Genomic DNA, 22,582 nt, shown 5'->3' on the forward strand with positions numbered 1-22,582 from the left:
TGCTTGAAAAACTGCCTTTACAAAGGGAGGAAAGATATTGTAAATACTTGATTTACAATAGCTTTAAGTGTATTTAATCACATTTACTTAAATAAGAAAAAGGTGGTAAATATGGTCTTTAATTACCTTTACTGGGAAGTAAATTTTTGTAATGGCCCAATTTACAATACCTTTACGAAAAAATTAAAGACCATATTTGCTCAAGTAAATGCAACTTTACAAAAATTTAAAGGTTGTCTTTTTCAATGAATTTACAAGAACTTAAATATAATATTTACGAGAGTAAATTTATGTTTACAAAAAGTAAAAGGTCGTATTTACCAATGACTTTAATTTAAGTAATTTTTAATAAAGAGCATATTTAATCAAATTTAAAGGTGTGTAATTTTTACCATTAATATGGAAATCTGTATACTCCCCTTTTCAGATTTTATCAAATTGCAATAAATTTCTTTATACAAAAGTATATATTGTGAATGAGGAGTTCATATCTTAGTACAAGACATTTCTTGTAGAATCACGTTTTAAATGATCTGTTGAGATAACAAAAGCTGCATATTTAAATATCAATAGTCAATTTATTAATTTATATTTTTCACAAATGTATGATTATATACCACAATAACGGTGGTTAATATACATGAACATCTATAACAATATAAAACAAATTGTACACAATAAATCATTGATATTTCAAACATGCTGCAATGCATAACAAAATATTTTTGATATATTTTATGATAGAATGCATTATCTTGAATTTTGTTTTAAAAGAATTGAACTACAAAGGTCATTTTCTGAACCTAAAGATCATAATTGAAATTGTCTTCGAAAAATTTAATAGATTTGAATGACTGCTGCAGAGAACTTTCATCCGCAAATAATCTGTATATCTGCAATATCATTAACACATATATATATAAAAACAACAATGGTCCCAATACAGATCCCTGTGGCACTTCAGATTCAAAGACTAAATATGTGTAGAAATGAAAAAGTGGTGTTACATAAAAGAAATTGCATATGCATCACATAGTCAAAAAATAAAAAAAATATTACATGTTAAGAACATATTTTTACATGCAATTCACATGTTTAAAGTCCATGCATGAATAATGTTCAATTTAGGAGGCTCTTCTTGTCTTAGATACCCCCTACTTCTTTGGACAATAACCTCTTGCTACGTGGAGGACATGTCTCTAAATATTTTTTGTCCAGACTTCCTTTAACTTTCTGTAATTCCTCACTCTCCCAGGAATATGGATGGGACACAAAACCATCATCTCCCTCCTCATCACTGCTCATATATTTGTGAGTATTTGGTAGCTGGAAAAATGTTCTAACTTTATTTTTCTTCTCCTCGGACCATCTCGTCTTCTTCTCTACCGCAACAAGTCTCCTCTTCAATTTCTGTCCAAAAAGATATGTTTTAAATTAAAGGAAAAACACAATTGCAGTTACCTTCCATATTTACCCAAATCACTTGAATGAAACATTTGTTTTGAATATATTTTTAAATACATGGGCACACAATCAAGTACTCATATAGACACCCTTTCATCAACTTCCTTTTCTTTCCTCAAGTGACCTAAACCATTTCGATAATATTCATCCAGTGTCATCAAAATCAATAACAATGTTCTAAGATGAGCTTTAAGTAAAACTGTATGATTACTGAGCTAAATTGAATTTCAAGTTTACCTCTTTCTTTCTTTCATATGTTGCTTGCCTCTTTTTATTTAACTCTTCTTTATTCTTATTGTGCCTATTGTTGGCCTCCTTTTTGGATGTAAAATATCTTTTAATGGCAGCTAGAAAATAAAAGATGCTGAATAAAAGATCTTGCACAAAATAATGTAAATATGTTTCAAAATAACTAATTATAGCCTTAGTTCAACCTACGATTTCTTTGTAATTATACCCCCCGCAACAAGTTGTGGGGGGTATACTGGAATCGGGTTGTCCGTCTGTCTGTCCGTCCGTCTGTAGACGCAATGGTTTCCGGGCTCTAAAGCATTATCCTTTCCACCTACCGTCACCATATCATATATATGGACTACCCATGGGATGAAGATGTTCCCTATCGATTTTGGGGTCAAAGGTCAAGCACACTGGACATCGAAGTAGCAATATGGTTTCCGGGCTCTAAAGCGTTGTCCTTTCCACCTAGAGTCACCATATCATACATATGGACTACCCATGGGATGAAGATGTTCCCTATCAATTTTGGGGTCAAAAGGTCAAAGGTCACGCGCACTGGACATTGAAGTAGCAATATGGTTTCCGGGCTCTAAAGCATTATCCTTTCCACCTACAGTCACCATATCATACATATGGACTACCCATGGGATGAAGATGTTCCCTATCGATTTTGGGGTCAAAAGGTCAAGGTCATGCGCTCTGGACATCGAAGTAGCAATATGGTTCGGTTTGTCATGCCATTTGTTTTTTACACTCAGAAAAGAGGTAGTTTATACCTATTACCAACACCCTTTGTGATATATTGGGGTAAGCGGGGGGGGGGGGGGGGGGTATTCTTAGTGAGCATTGCTCACAGTATCTCTTGTTAATTCTAAATTAGGACAAATAAATAAACTTATAATCAACGTTTGCTTTCTCATTGGTAATAACTGTTGAACCATAATGTAATGCTTTTCAGATAAAATATAAATTGAAATCTGTTAGATTTAGCAAAATTTATAACAGCATTTTCATTAGTACCATCTATGACGTCAATTCTTTCATCTGACGCAATCCCTTGTACACTGTTCCTCATAAATATTGTCAGTGGTACATTTTCTTCATCCATGAATCTACAAAATAGCAAGATTGTTACTTGGTTACAAATTACTTTAAAGTAGTTAATGTACTCCTGGGAGTTGAACTTTTACCCCAAAAATGAATTAGTGTATAAAATTCAAAGTAACTCAGCTGGGTTATTTTTTAAATTTAATATTTTGAAATATTTTTACTAAATTTGCACAATTAATATTGGTTCAATGATTTATTTATTTATACATTTATGGACTGCGAATCTGGGTTATTGTTTGGAGAATATTGTCAGGAACATCCATTATTTCAAAACAAAACAAAGATGTGAAGAGACCCACACGAATGTCCTAACCAATGCATTCATGTGCACAGTGTGTGATTGCCTTACAAGTAATTTCATTAATTCATAATAACAAAAAAACTGACAAAGCATTTATAAATTCAACATTTGCAAGAAATATTGTCTCATTATATATGTATGCAAAAATACCTTTTACTGTACCGTAGTTCCATTTCAAATCCGTCTGTTGACCATTTAAATAAGAGTCCTTCACTGCACTCTGAATGAAAGAGAAAACATTAATGATATATATATATATGGGAAACAGGGAGGCCATTTGAGTAATCTAATTCTGATGGGGAGAGATGCCTCATCCATGATGCACTCTTGTCCTTCAAATGTTTTCTTGGAGACATTCGGACTGCTGTTGTACACTCAATACTTTTCTTTTTCTGACAAAGAACCGAAAGAGTATTCTAAATTCATATTCCTCTGGAATTGGTTATGTGTATGTTCCGTGAGGTGATTTTACACATTTTCAACAATTTCACACATGGAAGGACAGACACAATATTAAATTATATAGACTATAGTCAAAAAGGCATACAATTTATAATATTTATTAAAGCATTGGAACTGCATTGAAAATTGACTCTTAACCTTTTGTGTTGGAGGATCATGTTGGGGTTCATCTTCATCTCCAGACTCACATCAAGAAAGCTGCAGGGTTTCATAGAGCCTGTCTTTGGCAGGTTTTCTAGGAGATTTCCTTAAACCTGTAGATTGCAATGATGTGGCTGTTCTCTTCTAAACGAGAAGAAAACAATAGTGTAAAACATAACCGATTCCTTACTCTGTACAAAAAGGAAATTACATGTGGAAATTAAACAAATGCAGAAAAATAGCCAAATTTCTGTCTAAAACTACTAAATGTTAATGCCTATAATAAACTACTTAAAGATAATGTCTTAGTACAATAACCTACACAATTTTTATATGGATAATATATCAAACTTCATAAATACATGCACGTCCAATCAGTCAGTCAGACACACTACTTGCAATATATATCAATTACAATTTTTTTTTATCCCTCTCCCCCCTCTAGATCCGCGCATGTATATGTATATTACATGCATGTACCTGTGCACAAATACAATGTTTAATCAAAGTGACTGATACAGTGTATAGGTGGGGGGTGTTGTTAAAGTAAAAGATAAAACAACTATAGGCCTAGATCTAAAATTACAAAAAAAAAAAAAAAAAAAAAAACAATCATAGGCCTATCTAAGAAAAGAAATCTAGGTAAACATGATCAAACCTTTGTCTTGGGTGTTGCTGATAACACGGATTCTGGCTCTGATTCACCTCCTGATGAAAATTGAAAATGTAAACTTTCATCCTCAACCTCTAAATCTGTCGCCTCTGAATCCAATCCATCGGCAAATGTTAAAAAGCCTTGGGTCCAAGTCCATTTTAAACTCTGTGTAAAACAAAGAAACTAGCCGCGCCTTGAGATGGAGTAATCCGATCTGTTGATCTTTGACGTCACGATTATACCCATAATGCACTCGGCGGCCATATTGTAGGGCAACAGATTGAAGCGTGGAAGCGTAAACAAGAGAGGGTTATTTAAGTTACAGCAAGGATATGGTTAATACTTGTGTTGTGTGGGGTTGTAACAACCGGTCAGTGAGTGGAGATGAAAACAGACGCTTTTATGACATTCCTAAAATTGTAAAACATCAAGGAAAGCAGACGGAAGAGTTGTCAGCTGAGAGGAGAACACTTTGACTGGCGCGGATCAACAGATCAGATTTCAACCCGAGAAACGTCATTTTAAAGTCTGTTCAGATCACTTCGTTTCAGGTAATAGTTTTAATTAGGTTATATATTTTGTTAATTTATAATAAATCAAAAATTGTTTGTCATTTTAATATGTTGATGGTGCTAGTACCGTCTGAGCGAGCGCAGCTTCATGCATGCACATATTTTGTAATGGTCATGCTTTGATCAGGCAGGGATCGAAATTAACTTTTTTCACTACTAGCAAATTTTAGCCAGTGGATTATTTTCCAACTAGCAAAATTGAGCTTTTACTAGCATTTTTCAATCGATTGCTGTTTTACAGGAATTTAAGAAAACAATCATGTATCTATATCAAAATATAGGGAAAATCTTTTAAAATCTTCTGTAAAGTGCAATAATAAAAATAATATTGAGAATTCTTTCATTTAAAATTTAATGAATATCAGACAACAAACAAGTATCATCGGTGCATGGTGAGGGTCATAGGGTACACTTGTGCAGCGAACTCGCTGTCCAGAGATCTACCACCTATTTACAACATCATGTGGTTTGAAATCTTGAAGATTGTTTGCGCCAATTCACACTATATGTTCAAAACTTTTAGAAATTTCATCTAAAAAATTCTAGTTGAAAAAAAACCCTCGAACTCTAAGTGTTTGACTATAGACTACAGAAGGACACCGCGTGAAGCGGTGACACTAACACTTTCATGTGTTGTTTCATGTAAACACGGACAAGATCAACATGCTTGCTACTTAAATCAGACGTCTCTGAGACGCCCGAAGTATGCATGAAGTAGGCCATTTTCGACATCACTGACTGAGATAACCTTGGTCTTAGCTATTTATTCGATCCACGTTTACTTTTCAATACTTGTATATTCATTCTGTAAAGCGTTTCTACGCACAAGACAAAATTATTGTAAACTTCAAAGTACAGCCAATAAACCGAGGAAATCCGAAAAAAAAAGATCCGGGTTTTTTCACTCGCAAAAAGTTGCAATCGATTGTGATTTTTCACTCGCAATTTCAATTTTTAACTCGCATTTAGCGAGTATTTCCCCTTAATTTCGTTGCCTGTCAGGTTCAATTTAAAGGCCGGGAGTAACCTATTATATTCTTAATGAAATCTATGTATCATTTAAGTAGATTGATATAGCATTATATTGTAATTCATGTTTCAGGAACAAAGGCTGAACTCTATGACAAGACTATTTAAAACCTGACTTGGCACCCTCTCTTAAGTTAGGACCTGTGGAACAAGATCCATCGATGACTTTATCAACAAAGAAGAAGTACGAGAGAGCCCAAAGCCGTGATGCACGAAAATTGGAAAAGACACTGTCAAAACAGGCACTAGATTTCCAGGATGTTGAAAGACTTGAGGATTGTGATGTGAACTGTGAACTGTGCAAGTTTAGTTACATTGGACCACTGGAAGCACTGGCACCTAGAGAGGAAGACAAAAGCAATAAGGAAGACCCAGACCTACTCCACAAGATGCGTTGTGAAGTGCAGAGGCAGTAAAACTGCAAAGAGTGACGAAGCAACCGATCCTCCATGATAATTGCACATTGGTATCGTGATAATGGACAGATATCTTCATTTGAGAACATGAACCTCAAACCCAGGCCTGGTCAAGTTGAAAAAATAGTATTGCATAATATTCTCATTGAAGGAAAATCACATGTCCATTACCTTGCCAGGGTGAACTGGTTATGCAAAGTAAACGAAACAGTTTGAAATTATTGTGGTAAACCAGTTGAAGTTTGGAAGGCCAATATGTATGGATGAGAAGGACCTGCTAGTTTTATTCCCATTCAAAGAATAAAATCCAAATTTGTATATGCTTTTGAGAACTTTCAAGGAATTAACACAATCGTTGTTATACCACGTGAAAGATTCTTGTGACTTTGATATGCATGATATGAAGCCGGACACATATGTTGATCTGGATATATACAGACACAATTTGACTACCCAAGTCTGCTCATTACAAAAACTTGTGAAGTCGGGCACATGCAGCTGATGTGTGAAGTCGGACACATAGGTCTACATATACATGTATGTACATCCACTATTTGATTACATCAGTCTGCACATTACAAAAACTGGTGAAGTCAGGCACATGCAGCTGATGTGTGAAGCCGGACACATAGTTCAGACATCAGTTCTACATATACATGTATGTACATCAACTATTTGATTACATCAGTCTGCACATTACAAAAACTTGTGAAGTCGGGCACATGCAGCTGATGTGTGAAGCCGGACACATAGGTCTACATATACATGTATGTACATCCACTATTTGATTACATCAGTCTGCACATTACAAAAACTTGTGAAGTCGGGCACATGCAGCTGATGTGTGAAGCCGGACACACAGGTCTACATATACATGTATGTACATCAACTATTTGATTACATCAGTCTGCACATTACAAAAACTGGTGAAGTCGGGCACATGCAACTGATGTGTGAAGCCGGACACATAGGTCTACATATACATGCATGTACATCCACTATTTGATTACATCAGTCTTCACATTATAAAAAATTGTGAAGTCGGGCACATGCAGCTGATGTGTGAAGCCGGACACATAGGTCAACATATACATGTATGTACATCAACTATTTGATTACATCAGTCTGCACATTACAAAAACTGGTGAAGTCGGGCACATGCTGCTGATGTGTGAAGCCGGACACATAGGTCTACATATATATGTATGTATGTAAACCACTATGTGATGGCATAAGTCTGCATATTACTTGTGAAACTGGACACATAGGTCTACATATATACATACATACACTCTATGATCATTTTAGTCTGCACATTACAGAAAAATGTTTGCATAGCAAATAATATTATTCAGGAAGGGTAATGATATTCTTGGAATGTATACGTTTTCAATCTAACTTGAAGTGTTTATTTTCCTGATCTTATAAGTATTTTTGTAGTTAATTATTTATTGACTGTAAAGTGTTACATTAAGATGGTATTTATTATGTACAGGAAGCAGTTTTTTTATTTATTTTGTAATTAAAAAGTATATTAATTTGAAGAAAAGTGTTGTACATCATGAAATGAATTTGAAAGTGCAAGGAACAAACAATTTATTCATTATATTTCAATTTACAATTGCAAATGGTTTTGCTGTGATAACCAAGGAAAACAATCTTTGGATATACCCTCAGTATGGAAATTAGATCTTCCGATTAAAATATGAGGCCAAAACTGAATGGAGACAATATAATCAAAAACTATGTAAATAAGGAATGTGCTCCATAGGTGATATCCAACCTCGGAAGACAATATAATAATTTACACAAGTTCTAGAACAAAGCCCTTTAAGCGAAGAAAAGATTTGCAAGCTCCTATGTTGTGTTTATCTCGCCTCACTTCAAAATGTGTTTTTGTGGGACATGGGAGAAAATCTGTTCATTGTTTTCTGATCTGATGTGTTCAAGTTAAATATATACAATATATATCTACATATAACATTTAAGATATCCAATCCATATACATTTTTGCTTGTACAAAAAGTCAATATCTGAAGCACTATGCCTTTTGTTAAAACTAATTTTTAATGTGCTAGCAATGGCAGATTAAGAGCCCCCCCCCTCCTTTTTGCTACATTTTTTTTAATTTGTTAGAAGTAAAGGAACTTAAAGGATATATTTAATGCGAAGTAAATCGTAAAAGGTCATCTTTAGCCAAATGTTGAAAGTAAAGGAGTTTAAAGGTGATCTTTATAGGTTTAATTTCGCGTAAACTTACTTAAATATAACCATTGCTTCTTTAATTAAAGTAAAGTTGACGCAAAGGTAACCTTGATTTTTGGTTAACCTTTAGGAGAATTTACTTCCGAAGTAAAGTTTTGTAAAGTTATTTTTTCATGCAGTGTAAGTACTTGATCCCACTTCTGGTATACCTAGGGGTCTGCTATTGCCCTACCTATAATTTTGTACTATTTCAGGAATTATTATTCTCGAGATATTATATAAACAATAATATAATGTTACTATGTTCAGTTTGATCCTTGGTTGTTGGTCCTGTGAATTTAAAATCAATGGAGTCAATGTACCATTTTGTCTGTCAAGCAAAGGGTTCTTAAGATATTTAACAAGCAATATCTTATTATAGGAAGTTTAACCCTTGATCTTTGACTTTGTGATATCAAAATCAATTAGTTACAGGTACCCCTTATGTAGATCCGGATTACTACGTTTGATATATGTGGAGCAAAGTATTCTCAAAATATTGAGCAAATAACATCTTACCATGTCCAGTTTAACCCTTGATTTTTGTACGCGTTATCTCAAATTCATTAGGAGATATTATCATTTCATGAAAATCCGTGTACATTGTACTGTGTTTCATGTCTGCAAAGCAAACTGTTTTCAAGATTCTGATCGGACAATATTTAAGTATGACTAGAGTACATTGACGGTTGTAAATTATCAATTAATCACTCAGTCTATCAATTAATTACTGGCTACATGTGCATACACAATATGAATTTAGATTGTTCACAAAATGGACGGATGCTGAAGAAGGCGATAACTTATCAAACACACCATCAATCAACATTTTTACCAATTCGACGACTGATATTGTCAAATTTAGTGAGGATGTAAGGGACAACAATCTTACATATCCAACAGACAGCAACATTTCACCTCCAACAGACAGCAGCATTACAACTCCAGCAAACAGCAACATTACATATCCAGCAGAAAGCAACACTTCAACTCCAACAGACGGCAACATTACCACTCCAGCAAACAGCAACATTACATATCCAGCAGACAGCAACATTTCAACTCCAGCAGACGGCAACAGTACTACACCTTTGTTGTTTTTTACTGAAAACATTTTAGAAAACACGTCCGCGTCAACAGGTAATTCTAGAAAACAAATTTGAATTAGGAATCTCCCATATAAGAGTTATTGAAGTTCAGTTAAAGTGAATTATAGCATCAAACATTTCTTGCTATTCTAAATGTGTAATGTCACTTAAAAGTACATATGCAATGCGAATATTATTATGAAAGGTGAAGATAACGAACAATGATCAATCTCATAACTCCTATAAGCAATACAAATTAGATAGTTGGGTAAACACGGACCCCTGGACACACCAGAGGTGGGATCAGGTGCCTAGGAGGAGTAAGCATCCCCTGTCGACCGGTCACACCCACCATGGGCCATATATCTAGAACATTACTTATCAGAGGAGCATCTAGTAAGTTCAGCTCTTAGGAAGAAATTTAATCTCAACTAAATGTCTTTAACTAAAGACAAATAAATGTGCATAAATCACACTGGGATTGTTTGGAATGGAAACCCAAAATTAGAATTTAAAACAAAGATTTGGGTTCTTTCATAGCCTGAAACCATCACCTCTGTATTGAAAGAAGTGATTGTATAGCGGAGAATATCATGAGGTATAGTGGACTTAGTTCAGTGATTATAAAGAGAGGAAATGGGGTTAGGGGTTTCAGTTTATATATCATACCATCTTTTGATGTATCACGAATTTGATTAGATAGGACCTTGTAATCGCCTACAGTAACATGACTACTTCATCCGCGGATTCTGGTCTCCTCCGACATCATTTACTCCTCAGTGTCAATATCCGACTCGACGGAAAGCTCTTATATGAAATGAAAATAGATAAAGTGTCAACTTTTATAGATTCTTAGAAAAATAGAAAGATTTCTATAATCTGAACCGGATGTGAAATCAACACATATTCAAGTGGTCAAGTTAGGTCTGTTCATTTCCCATCAAGGAGCAAGGACTTGCTTTATAATTCCTTTTCGTGAAAATAATAATTATCGTGGATAGGAGGTAATACAGAGTCAATTAATGTATATATAGAGAGAAGCATAGGATAAAAATTGTCATTACAACTTAAAAAGGAAATCAGTTTTCAAATTTCATATAGAAGGAAGTATTAAAATTTCAACTCAAAATAAGTTATTATATGCATACATTTCACTATAAATACTATATTCTGGTACTGTATATTCATGAATCAATTTTTATGTCGTAGGGATAGAGAAAAGAGAAGACGACAAAGTTGGTCTCATTGCAGGAATCACCGTGCTTGTGGTTGTGCTTGTCCTCTTTCTTGTTCTGATGTCAATATACTATGCCAGAAGAAGAAACATCTTAAATTGTAAAAGGTGAGTATATATCGACTGTGACAATTATATGAAGTTATATTTTGATACATACCCTGAAAAAGAAAAAAATACAACACTTGCCTTATCATACTTTGCATTAATACAAATCGAACGTCCCAACTGGACGTCAGACCATAGTGCAGATTCCATAACGCTGTAATCATGAGTACCCTTTATTTCTTGATGTATTCACCTGTGCACTTCATACATTTCTCACATCCCCTTAACTATGAATGAATTATACAAGAATACACTTTACTTCTTTGAGTGAAAATATTTTCAAATATTACACACAGACACGATTTTTCATGGTAATGACATCATGGATACAGGGACACGCATTTGTATGAAATAATAGTGGTCTTCTACTTCTCGGAGCACTAGCAAACATCGGGAAACTGTACTTGTCACATGTACATCAACGTTTTGCTATATATCGATTATTCCGTTTACTTTACCATTATTTCGTCATCCATTTGCCCGTTTTCCACAGATTAACACATGCATTTGGCATTGAAAACTGTACCGTTTGGATGCCTGACTTAAATACATCGGGTGTAGTAAGATAAATATATTGTCCTATTCTGTTGATATTTGTTTTATTCATCAAACAACATATTAACTACAGAATATTACGGCAGATGCTTTTGTTATCTCTCAAATTGAATTTTAATCTGTTCTATGGAAAACATATCCATTTACTTACTAAGGTTATATCATTTTCCATGAACGTGCATTCTCCTCTCATAGCTCTTACAAGGGATATAAATTAGAGAGTTGGGCAAACACGCCCCCTGGATATACCAGAGGTGGAATCAGGTGCCAAGGGGGAGTAAGTATCCCCTATCAACCGCTCACACCCGCCTTGAGCCCTATATCTTCATCAGGTAAACGGAGTAATACATAGGCCTCACTGCAGGTGCGATACATTGACATGGGATGCTTACTAATCCTAGGCACCTGATACCACATCTGTCGTGTCTATGGATCCATGTTTACGCAACTCTTTAATTTTCATTCCTTGTGAGATTTATGCGATTGGTCAATGTTCGTAATATTCGCCTTTCATGGATTCAGCTGTATTGTGATGCATATTTAATGGCTCGTAGGGGGTGGTGTAGCTTTAGTGGGTTTACTTCGTTATAAGAAGTTCATATTGTCTCAATATAATTAGTCATTTCTTATATGTAGGTTTTCTAGCTCGTAAATAGAATCAGGTCCGTGAAAAAGTTTATTTGTCATTTCCATCTATAAACGACATACAAAAACATTATGATGGTGCATCTAATTATGAAATGAGTAATGTTCATGCAAATCATTGTCGTTTTTGTTATGCCTCACACTAACTCTTTGAGAAGGAAAAATAAGTCTACGATTTATATTGCATATCATATATACAAATTTGTATCTCGAATATGGTTTATCTCGAATACCCAGCTTGAGTCGAAGTCAACCGGCGGTCCCGACCGTTTTCCCTATATAAATGATTTAAGAAACTTCTGATATTTCGAAGACGGTAATCTCGAATACCCCGCTTATGTCGAAGTATTTTCAAGGTATTTTCAAGGTCCCATGCCCTGAATTCACCCGGTTTATCTCTAAGTGCAGTCACTTTTCCGCTCTACTTACCATACCTGGCGTCGGAAGTCACCAATTCACACCTGCGGCTACACCAATTATAATAATGACCGCTAATCCACGCTCGCCTTTTCGAAGTAGACCCAGATCCACTGCCAATTATGAACTAACACGCCCTATTGCAGGGATGGTATTTTGAATTACACACACTATATCATTAACATGTGGGTTAGATAAACGCACAAAATTGTCGAAGTGTGCTTGAAGGTAATGCTCATAATAACGATAATGCAATTTAATAATACACGCTTCATCGTTAAAACTAGGATAGAGAAAACACTTTTTTAAATTAACATTTAAAAGTTGTTTTTTTTTTAAATCCGTCGTTTTTGTTTCTCACCTGATAGGTTGTTTCACTACAACGCAATAGCTACATCAAGCTCCGGTCAGCTCAGTATATTTCATTACGCTACAACTCCAATATCATTATTCGTAGGGGAAAGTAGTCCCGGAGAATTGACACTGCACGGAGTTTGTAGCTACATCCCAGTCGAGCCTAGACATTAGTAAACTTAAAGTAAGCATACAAGCATGGTCATCTTAATTTTGAAACACATTGTAAATTTAATGGGATGTTTATATATATCAAAAAATCCGAAATGTTTGTCTTTGAAATTCCGCCATATCAATTGATCAACTTGCATTAAACTATACGAAACGGCAACGGGGTTGTTGTTCATAATGCAAATTCCATACTATGCATAAAATATCCACCTTCAAAAATATATTCAAGATCGATTTTGGATATCGCGAACCCCTTGATATCTCGAAGCTTTTTCGAGGTCCCTTGGACTTCGAGATAGAGATAATTTACTGTATTTTCAAAAGAAAGTGTTTCAGCTATTTTTTTATCACGACTTACAGGTACATTAATTTAATTTGACAATTGATTTGAGTTGCTTTTCCTGTGTTGCAACATAATACAATTAACATTTACTTATCTGTAAGAGCTTTATAGAATAAATGAAAAGTATATTTTTAAAAAAAAGTGCTAAAAGTCATGGGAAACGTAATTATTCCTATCTAATTGTATTCAGTCTTATCTTCATTGAATCTCGATCAAGGTAAAAATCATAACTACTCTTCTTACATAATTTACAATGCAACACAACATCATGAATGAATAAATCGTGTTTTCAATGTAATACAGATCCATGTTGAATTTATCTAGTTCTAATATCTAAACAAAGTAGTGCTATCCACGTCGTCTCTGTTTATTGACATTACCATTTTTATATATATGTCATTAAATACAGATTGAATGTTTTGAAATGAACTTGTGATAAATGAAACTTAGAATGTTAACATTCTGAACTTGTCGATCTACTTGATGGTTAATATTCTTGATTTTGGAAAGTAAAACTACACTTACGGTACATATGTATTTATTGCGTTAATGTTATTGTTTCTAGTTGCTACGATAAAGCAAGAGGCACAAACAGAAAGTATGACGTCACACCAAGAGAAAATATTCATGGATATGAAAACGTTTTGCCGAAAGTTTATCATGACGTTTACGTGGATCCGGCATCAGAGATTGAAACCAAACCCAGGAGGCGACCTTACGAAGATGCAAACGACAGAACCTTTCTAAATGAGTACGAGGTCAACGAACATATACGTAGGGGAAGTTCCGACGGTATAATTGGTAGGACCGATACGTTGGAAAAAGTAGAACTACTGGCTCTGCATCCTAACACCAGCGATCAAAATTTGTTGGATGCGTATCGTAACGCCAGTGAAGACACCTCCGATGGTAATCTGGATCCGGTACCAGAGTTTAAAATCAAACCCAAGAGGCGACCTTACGAAGATGCAAACGACAGGACCTTTCTAAATGAGTACGAGATCAACAAACATATACGCGGGGGGAGTTCCGATGGTGGAAATGATAGGACGGACACGCTGGGAAAAATGGAACTGCCGCATGTGCATCATAACACCAGCAATCAAACTTTGTTCCCTGATTCTCACAACACCAGTGACGACACTTCCAATGTAACATATGAATTGAAAAAGAAAACCAGTCCCTACGAGTCATGCAACAGTATGAATTTCCTGAAAGATTTTGCATAATACTTTTTTAGCTATATGATAAAAATTTGTTAATGTGTTTTAGAATGAGAAATGAAAGAAACGCTTATATCATTTGTGCTTTATGTTTACGAAATAAAAGAAAATGTATTCATGTAACGTAATAATTTACAATTACTAACACCATGGGTTTGATTTATAAAGATATTACAGTTCAATACAAGAAACATACATATACATGTAACAGCTTACCCACTGATTGATACAAAGTAGGTTGGACATGGGTATTAATTTTCATTGGTTATACAATTAAACACTTTCCTCCAAGTCTCGTGAAGTTATACATACATAAACCCAGTTCCCCATATACATTGTGATCGCTTCTTGCACGATATTGAAGATATATAAAAAGTGAAAACGTTAAGGGACACAAGATGTGGATGATTTTAAATAAGGACACAGAAAGACTTTGACACTGTCCTAGCTATGCCGAACACAATATCAAATGTTAACACAGTAACGAATCATGAAGCAATCCATCACCGATGCAATATAAAAATCGCTGCCGACGTTTTCTTAAGGGATGAAAAGTCAGCATCATCAAGGATTTTAGTTTGCATAAATATTTTCTTTTCTCTCTGTCGTTCCCGGCTTCATGGTTTTCGTTGAAAATCTATTCAGGATTTTATAGTAATCCTCGTATATTTTCTGAAAATTAATATGTTTAACTTATAGATGAGAAAAAGTGAAGATAACGAATAATAATCTGAAAATCTTAATAATCATAGAGAGAACAAAAAACAAAGTAGAAAGACACATGTCTTTGAAACACCAGCAATAGGATGACATATCTAGTGTGAGTAAACATCCCTGTTGACCAGTCACACTCACCGTGGGTTATCTCTATTGAAATCTAATTCTCTTGGTAGTTCAATATATAAAACAAATGTTTCACATTCTTCAAAATTACACGATATACAGTATTTCAAAAAGAGTTGATGTTATAGAGGACAGACGGAATGTTTGTAATATTTTCAATCGTGACGATTAACGAAAACTCCTGTCTTACAAGTGAGATAACTTTCATATCCAACTACACAGCACCGAGTTTTCAGTTTATTAGACTTTCTTTGTTTGGTTTTAGAACACGTTTATTTCCAATTTTAAAGGATGTTTAATAATACACATATTGAGGTCACAATCAGTTATTATTTTCACACTGTGAAGATCAATGAATAAATTGTAGTATTTCAATGTCGAAAATGTAATACAATTGAGCAATATGATTCGAAACACAAATTCAGTCTTCGTTAATATGAATACAATACTTAAAAAAAAAAAGGAAATACAATTATTTTACTTTTCTCCTTATCCTGAATCAAAGCTAAACATCTTGTTGAAAATAAATCTTTAACCCTAAAGAAAATATATGAAGTACTTACAAATGTCAGCATTGGGGATGACCTAAACTCAATAGATATCTGGCTAGGAAACACAAATCTGTCTCCCCGTCGTACATCAGCTGATACAGACAATTCATAATGAATATCGTTATCATCACCCCAGGGCTGCGCTCCCTGAAATATGGATCGTCCAACTCTAGCTTAAAATCTTAATTTTTCTATTCACTTTGTCACACGTATTGCCAATGGACAATGGTGGACGAGAAAAGTGGAAGGTGAAGATAATGAACAGTAATCAATCTCATAACTCCTATAAGCAACACAAAATAGATAGTTGGGCAAACACGGACCCCTGGACACACCAGATGTGGAATCAGGTGCCTAGGAGGAGTAAGCATCCCCTGTTTACCGGTCACACCCGCCGTGAGCGCTATATCGTGATCAGGTAAACGGAGTTATCCGAAGTCAAAATCAGTGTGCCAAGAACGGCTTAGCAATCGGTATTAAACACGACAGACAGCATTTGACCCAATGCGAGGTTGTATTGACCAACTAGATCGTTATAACGACCATAGAATTTGCGAAATACTGACTTCAATCGAGACTGTTGAAACCCCTGTACCATCAACTTGTTTGATAACAAACAGTGTTGCATGTGTTAAAGTATGTGCTCATTGATAATTTGATGTATTTATTTTCATTTGATCAATACAAGAATACATGATATTGCATGTATATAGGAAATTCATGACTCTTTAGTAATATTTGTAACTTATTTTGTATTTTGCACCATGTTGATATTTTACACCACTGTTCTTTATGCAGATTTAAGTGTGTTCAGAATTAGAGCCAAATAAAATTATACTGCAACAAGCTTTGGTAGAAAGAGAAAGGTAGGTTACGGACAAATTACCCACCCCCTGATAAGTCATCATGGTCAAATCTGTAGATTGTTACTTAGAAATCTAGGTGATGTAGAGTCTTATCTCGAAAATTTTGAAATTTAACGAATATTTCACTGTAGACAATATACAACGTTCCTTCGGAACTTCCATATTTTGTAAACCAGTATCAGGTGTAACTGTGATATAACACACGGTGCATGACAAACATATGTTGCGTGTTTTCAAATGCAAAATGTATGTTAAACAAAAAAAATAACGAATTCTATTTTTCTTCTAAAATCTTTCTTTTGCTCAAATCTGTAACAACTTTTTAGGTTTAGTCACTTGCCTTTATGACACTGATCAAATAGTTTTTATTTTTATTTAGGTATCATCTTGAAATTAACTTGGACTACCTTTCAAGATTATGTGTATAATGTGTGATACATTTAGATGTAATTGATATCAATATGAAAATTGTATGAGTCTATTCTGATGCAAATGGGACCTTTCTAGGCCCCTTGATTAAGCTACATATGTATATATACCTTGCCCTTGATGTTTGTGAATGATTATACAGTTCCGTTGAATTTAGTCATTGATTGACATATTACAGCCTCATATAATTCAGAATGAAATCAAACCTGTGAATTATCATGATAGGTTTCTCTTTGTCTAATGCCATGTTTGTAATGACGTCTACGATATCTGGTAGATGTGATGTGTTGGAGTAGAGGGATTCGTCTGATAGCATGGGCTGGGTAATTCGGACTTCCAATTCTTCACCATTACCATGCTGTACATATCAAAAGCGCACTGATTTATATAGGAAATTCAGAAAGGATGCTTTTGTTGAGATAGCAAATTACACGTTTATATTCTAATGCTGAATGTACAGTCGAAATAAGCATCTAGAATATGTGTGCTCCGAATATACATTATATTATGTATAACATATGTCATAATGGTAAATATCATTGGTGCACAAAAAGAAATATTTGAAACAGCGAAACAAAGTTGTATAATATGAAGTGTATAGTTTTTTGTATCCTGATATTATGTTAATTATTCGGTTATACCCATATTATGCCGCTGTTTCAGGATTTTGTTGGTTTTCAAATGTTTAGATACACAGTCATCCTTTTGCAGGTCTTTATACGTACAATCTACCTTAATAAACTGTATTTAATTCATGGATTTCAATTTTTTGAATTATGTGTTGCGTTCAGTAGTCAAGCACGTGTCTGTACCTGTATTCCAATCCCTGTAGTAGAAATCTTCCACCCCACACTGTCCACTCTGCTTTTGGCCTTCTTCACCACATATCTACCGATCACAATATTTTATCCTTCCGGGATCCATTGTTCAGTCTTTATAAAAGAGCATTAGCATCATTACTTAGTGTTTATATATTTGTTATCCTGTGCCCCATTCTAGTTTGTGTCACTCATGTAGAGATGCCAGCATTATATATTGCTGTTTAGTTATTCAATAAAGACACATATATTCAAATTTACAGACTGTGTTTATATCAAATACACTATGTTATCAATGGGTAAAGTATAGTGAACGGAATTTCACGAAGTATACTTTGACGCCGTTAGTTTGTAATGGAATTAAATATCAGATTAGAATGAATGTTCTGAAAAGGTGTTCTGACATACGTCCATCATCCATACATTACAAATACTCTATAAAATTATGAAAATAACAAAGAAGCAGTGATCAATCTCATCAATCCTATAAAGAGTACAACACTGGGGGTATGGCAAACAAAATTCCCTCCACCCCCTCCCACACACACACACACCAGAGGTGGGATCAGGTGCTTAAGATGAGTTAGTATTCCCTCTGTTGATTGGTTGCAACAGGCATTGACCTTATATATTGTTCAGATAAACGAAGTAATAAGTAGTCTAACTAAGTACATGCTTACTGTGATATCTAATGATTAGAACGCGAGAAATAATCCGAGCTAAATCTAAACCTCTAACAAGGAAACAGTTTTAACGTTAATCCCAGAACGTCCTTGTCAAAAATGGCTGAGATCTCGCAAAGTCACACCTTGAAATCCGATTGTGAACTTACGTGGATTATCATCCTAATCTTGTGGCTTCCTTGCACCAAAGTACATGTAAAGAACGGTCTAACAATTGGTATGAAACACATCAGACAACATTCGGCCTGATGACATGGTATTTTTACAAATTAGGTCATCATAATGACCTCGGCGTTTCTGAATTGCTGACTTTTTCATTATAGACAAAACCCCTATAACATCAACTTATTTACCAGTCGATCTATGAATTGAGATAATTCATAAGAGCAAACGGTTTATGAACTTCGTAGAATTTGTCATTTTGGTTGATTGGTTGTGTTGTGTACTATTTACTATTTGCACTGGATGGAACTGGATACATCTAGATAGTGATGTTTATTTCATTGACACCTGTAACAGATTGAATTACTAGATCGATTTCGGTAATACGTGATGAGATTGAATCACTAGATCGATTGCGGTAATACGCGATCAGGGTGGATCATTAGATACAATCTTGCCTGTCTTGTGATGCGTTCAATAGACTGTAGATCTACTGGTTTTATTGACTTAACGGGACTTCTTATTTCTCATTACAGTCATTGTATAAAGATAAGTTTTCTAACTCGGAAATCAGTTCCGTGAAAATTTGTATTTGTCATTTTCCTCTATAAAAAGAGAGAAACAAATAAAAAAAAAACATATTAGAATGACACATGTAACACACGGCGAGTAACGTCCCCTGTTTGATATGTCATTCTTGACCTTCTTGCGATTTACACTAACTCTTTGGAAAGGAAAACTCGAACGATTTATAATATGTTGTACGGTGTGACCGTTGGGACGAGCGAAATTCATTAACATCTTGCAATACGACTTATAGACATTCTATACGCCTCTTCATTTAACGCAGGAAATATAACGCGGGGGATGTAAACAGTTACATTGTGACGTCATATTAGCTGCAAATGTTTTTTTCTTCTTCTCTCACGCCAAGCAAAAACAAAACGTTTAAAGCTATGAGAAAGCTTGTCTGGATTTAAAAACGTTTATGATACTTTCTAAACAATCTAATTATCTTAATTACGGGATTATCAATGAAGTATTCAAAGCGTGCGAGATGACCTAAGGATATTGAAAATAGTTCAACGTCCAAAATTCCTGGATCCATACATACACATTAGCTTTCGCGGACAAGGCGATTTTCAACTTTTATTTCAATTTTATTTTATTAATTCCTTATTTGTTATGTTAATACGGAATATAGGAACCATTATTTCGTCTCCGATTTCGTCGGGATTTTAAAATTTAATATGTCCATTTCTGCGTTAACTTGTGCAACTTTTCAGTAGACAAGTACTTAGTTACTTAGTATCATTAAGATATAGTGAGTTCAGGCGTCGCTTTTTTAAGTTGAGGGGTGGGGTGAAAATGGAGAAATAGTTGCCGTTTTATTTGTAGGAAAGAATCGTAATTAGCAAGAAAACAATTCTGACAAACCCCTAAAATCGTAAGGGGGTGGGATCCTTCAGTACAGTTCAATTCGTCAGTTCAACCTTGCATTTCCAATACCCTTCATCACCATTTAATGGCCAGCTAATAAATCAATATTTTCATATACTAATAACAAACTTTACATGTCATAACAACGCAATAAACGTACAAGTACGTCACATATCAAGAAAACAGGAGGGGCAGAAGTGTATGAGGGGTAGAGGGTGAGGCTACATGATGCTGCCAGTACGTGTCTGGAGATCGATGGATATATAGTGATTATTTATATCATATAAATGATTTTCAAAATCAGGCAGATATTTTTGTATCATAAATGAGTCGTCTTTAGCCATCACTACTTTGTATGTACAAGAATTGCCTAAATGACACATAATTTTCATAACTTCTTTTTCTGAAGAGTTCCAAAAAATTCTAATTCCAATATCCCCTATTGATAGGCCTTTTAAAGCATATCTTTGTTATTGGTTTGACGATTCTACCTAATTAGAGAGTATATATATTTACATGAGTAAAATTGGTAAGGTATTACAATTCGACCCCTTGGGCGAGGCCTCTGATGGTGGACTGTTGGTCCACGAGGGTCTCTTACTTATTTATCCTCTTCGTCCCCGGTGGGACATAAGGCTTCAACAAGTTGTCTCCATCTACCTCTGTCCTTGGCAATATACTGTGCCTGTCCCCATGAGTAGCCCATTTCCTCTAGTTCTGATGTTACGGTTCTCCTCCAGGTGGTACGTGATCTGCCTCTTTTCGTCTTTCCAGGTGGTGTCCAGTGTAGAGCTACTTTGGGAATCCTGTTCTGGGGCATTCTCATTACGTGACCAAGCCATCTCATTCTTCTTTGTTTAATCTCTGCGCTGATGTTCTTGCTTTTGCACTTTTGGTGTAAGTTTTTATTACTGATTTTGTTTGGCCAAAAGATTCTGTTCATTTTTTAAGACAGCTGTTGTGGAAGGCCTCATTTTTTTTATATCACTGTCTATAACACGCCAGCATTCAGACCCATACAGGAGGACTGATTTCACATTGCTGTAATAAAGTTGGACTTTGATCCTCAGACTGTAGCTGTTTGATTTCCAGATAGTTTGGAGTTGGGCGAATGCTGCACGTGCTTTGTTGAGGGTCTCTACAGCTCAGTAACTAAATATTTCGTTACTAGCTTGAAAATACGGATGTATATTTAATTTCTGTGATAAAATTTAGAAATTCATTTCAAACTTATCTCCCTCATACATAGCTCTGATCCTTAGACGAATTTGACTCCAGTCTTTGGCACTCTGTTTTTCTTTTAGTTCTTACTATACAAACGACACAGTGAAAATGATTGATGTACATTATACATCAGAGGCCACTACATCTATGAGATTGATCACTGTTCGTTATCTTCAACTTTCACCATTGGGAATTCAACATTCCGTGTGAAATATTGATACAAATACAAGAACACGTGTCAAACCACGGATGTTATTGTGTGTAAATAACATATGAAGGAGGGGGGGGGGGGCAAAATTTACCAAATAGTATTTTTGCATGCCAGTATTTGTCTATGAGGTACGGTGGACAGGGAATAAGGTGAGGAGGGATGGAGTGAAAGTAAGAAGGGTGGGGGACAGAAAGAGGGAGAAATAACATTGAATTGTTCATACGTCGATGAAGAAAACAATTAATATTGCCTTAGATAAGTTTTACTTTGAACGTCACCAGCTTTAGGTGAAGTACTACAAATATTGACCAATTCATCCACGACTCTCAAACACGCAGCAGTAGGAAATTCTGATCGCATCAACGCTTCCCGTGACACCAAGCCTGAAATCCTAAGGACATGTATGTAATCCAAAGACGCCTTCTTTTCAGTTCTACTGTCGGGTGCTTGGCTAAGGAACAGTTGCTACACACCCATGTTAAGCGCCCTGCGTCTGATAATGCGCCGCTGTCCAGAATGGAATGCGGTCCCTAACTAACATCTGGCCTGAAGGTTATAAAACTTTTGAGTTCGTTTTCATCTTCAA

General features: G+C 35.1%; 4 protein-coding genes and 1 long non-coding RNA gene across 5 annotated transcripts in view; 2 read left to right on the plus strand and 3 right to left on the minus strand.

The window, feature by feature from the left end:
- Window positions 1-14,892, plus strand: part of LOC130049081 (uncharacterized) — a 30,956-nt gene extending 16,064 nt beyond the window's left edge. Inside the window, exons 5-7 of the mRNA XM_056146174.1 lie at window positions 9,395-9,771; window positions 10,929-11,061; window positions 14,112-14,892. Coding sequence (XP_056002149.1) covers window positions 9,395-9,771; window positions 10,929-11,061; window positions 14,112-14,775 — 1,174 coding nt within the window. The 3' untranslated portion in view covers window positions 14,776-14,892. The remainder of the gene's footprint in view (window positions 1-9,394; window positions 9,772-10,928; window positions 11,062-14,111) is intronic.
- LOC125662394 (uncharacterized) overlaps window positions 1-22,582 on the minus strand; it is a 1,158,266-nt gene that overhangs the window by 812,162 nt on the left and 323,522 nt on the right. The window lies entirely within an intron of this gene.
- Window positions 559-3,850, minus strand: LOC130049089 (uncharacterized). Its single transcript, XM_056146203.1, has 5 exons — window positions 3,713-3,850; window positions 3,263-3,332; window positions 2,722-2,813; window positions 1,702-1,811; window positions 559-1,410 (listed from the first exon to the last, which is right to left on the minus strand). The coding sequence occupies exons 2-5, from the start codon at window positions 3,283-3,285 to the stop codon at window positions 1,144-1,146; spliced, it is 492 nt and encodes a 163-aa protein (XP_056002178.1). The 5' UTR covers window positions 3,286-3,332; window positions 3,713-3,850; the 3' UTR covers window positions 559-1,143.
- On the plus strand, window positions 4,642-6,189 carry LOC130049093 (uncharacterized). Its single transcript, XR_008797615.1, has 2 exons — window positions 4,642-4,921; window positions 6,045-6,189. It is a non-coding gene; the product is annotated as an uncharacterized LOC130049093 (long non-coding RNA).
- The window catches only part of LOC125663244 (receptor-type tyrosine-protein phosphatase U-like), a 64,436-nt gene continuing 60,140 nt past the window's right edge, over window positions 18,287-22,582 (minus strand). Inside the window, exon 25 of the mRNA XM_056146163.1 lies at window positions 18,287-18,390. Coding sequence (XP_056002138.1) covers window positions 18,364-18,390 — 27 coding nt within the window. The 3' untranslated portion in view covers window positions 18,287-18,363. The remainder of the gene's footprint in view (window positions 18,391-22,582) is intronic.

Source organism: Ostrea edulis, chromosome 8 (assembly GCF_947568905.1).
Source record: "Ostrea edulis chromosome 8, xbOstEdul1.1, whole genome shotgun sequence".
Taxonomy (NCBI): Eukaryota; Metazoa; Mollusca; class Bivalvia; order Ostreida; family Ostreidae; genus Ostrea; species Ostrea edulis.

Coding starts and splice junctions, on each gene's coding strand:
- LOC130049089 (XM_056146203.1), bottom strand. CDS start 3,285: ATGGAACTACGGTACAGTAAAAG. Junction 2,814..3,262: donor GAACTACGGTACAGTAAAAG/GTATTTTTGCAT, acceptor GCTATTTTGTAG/ATTCATGGATGAAGAAAATG. Junction 1,812..2,721: donor AAGAATTGACGTCATAGATG/GTACTAATGAAA, acceptor TTTATTTTCTAG/CTGCCATTAAAAGATATTTT.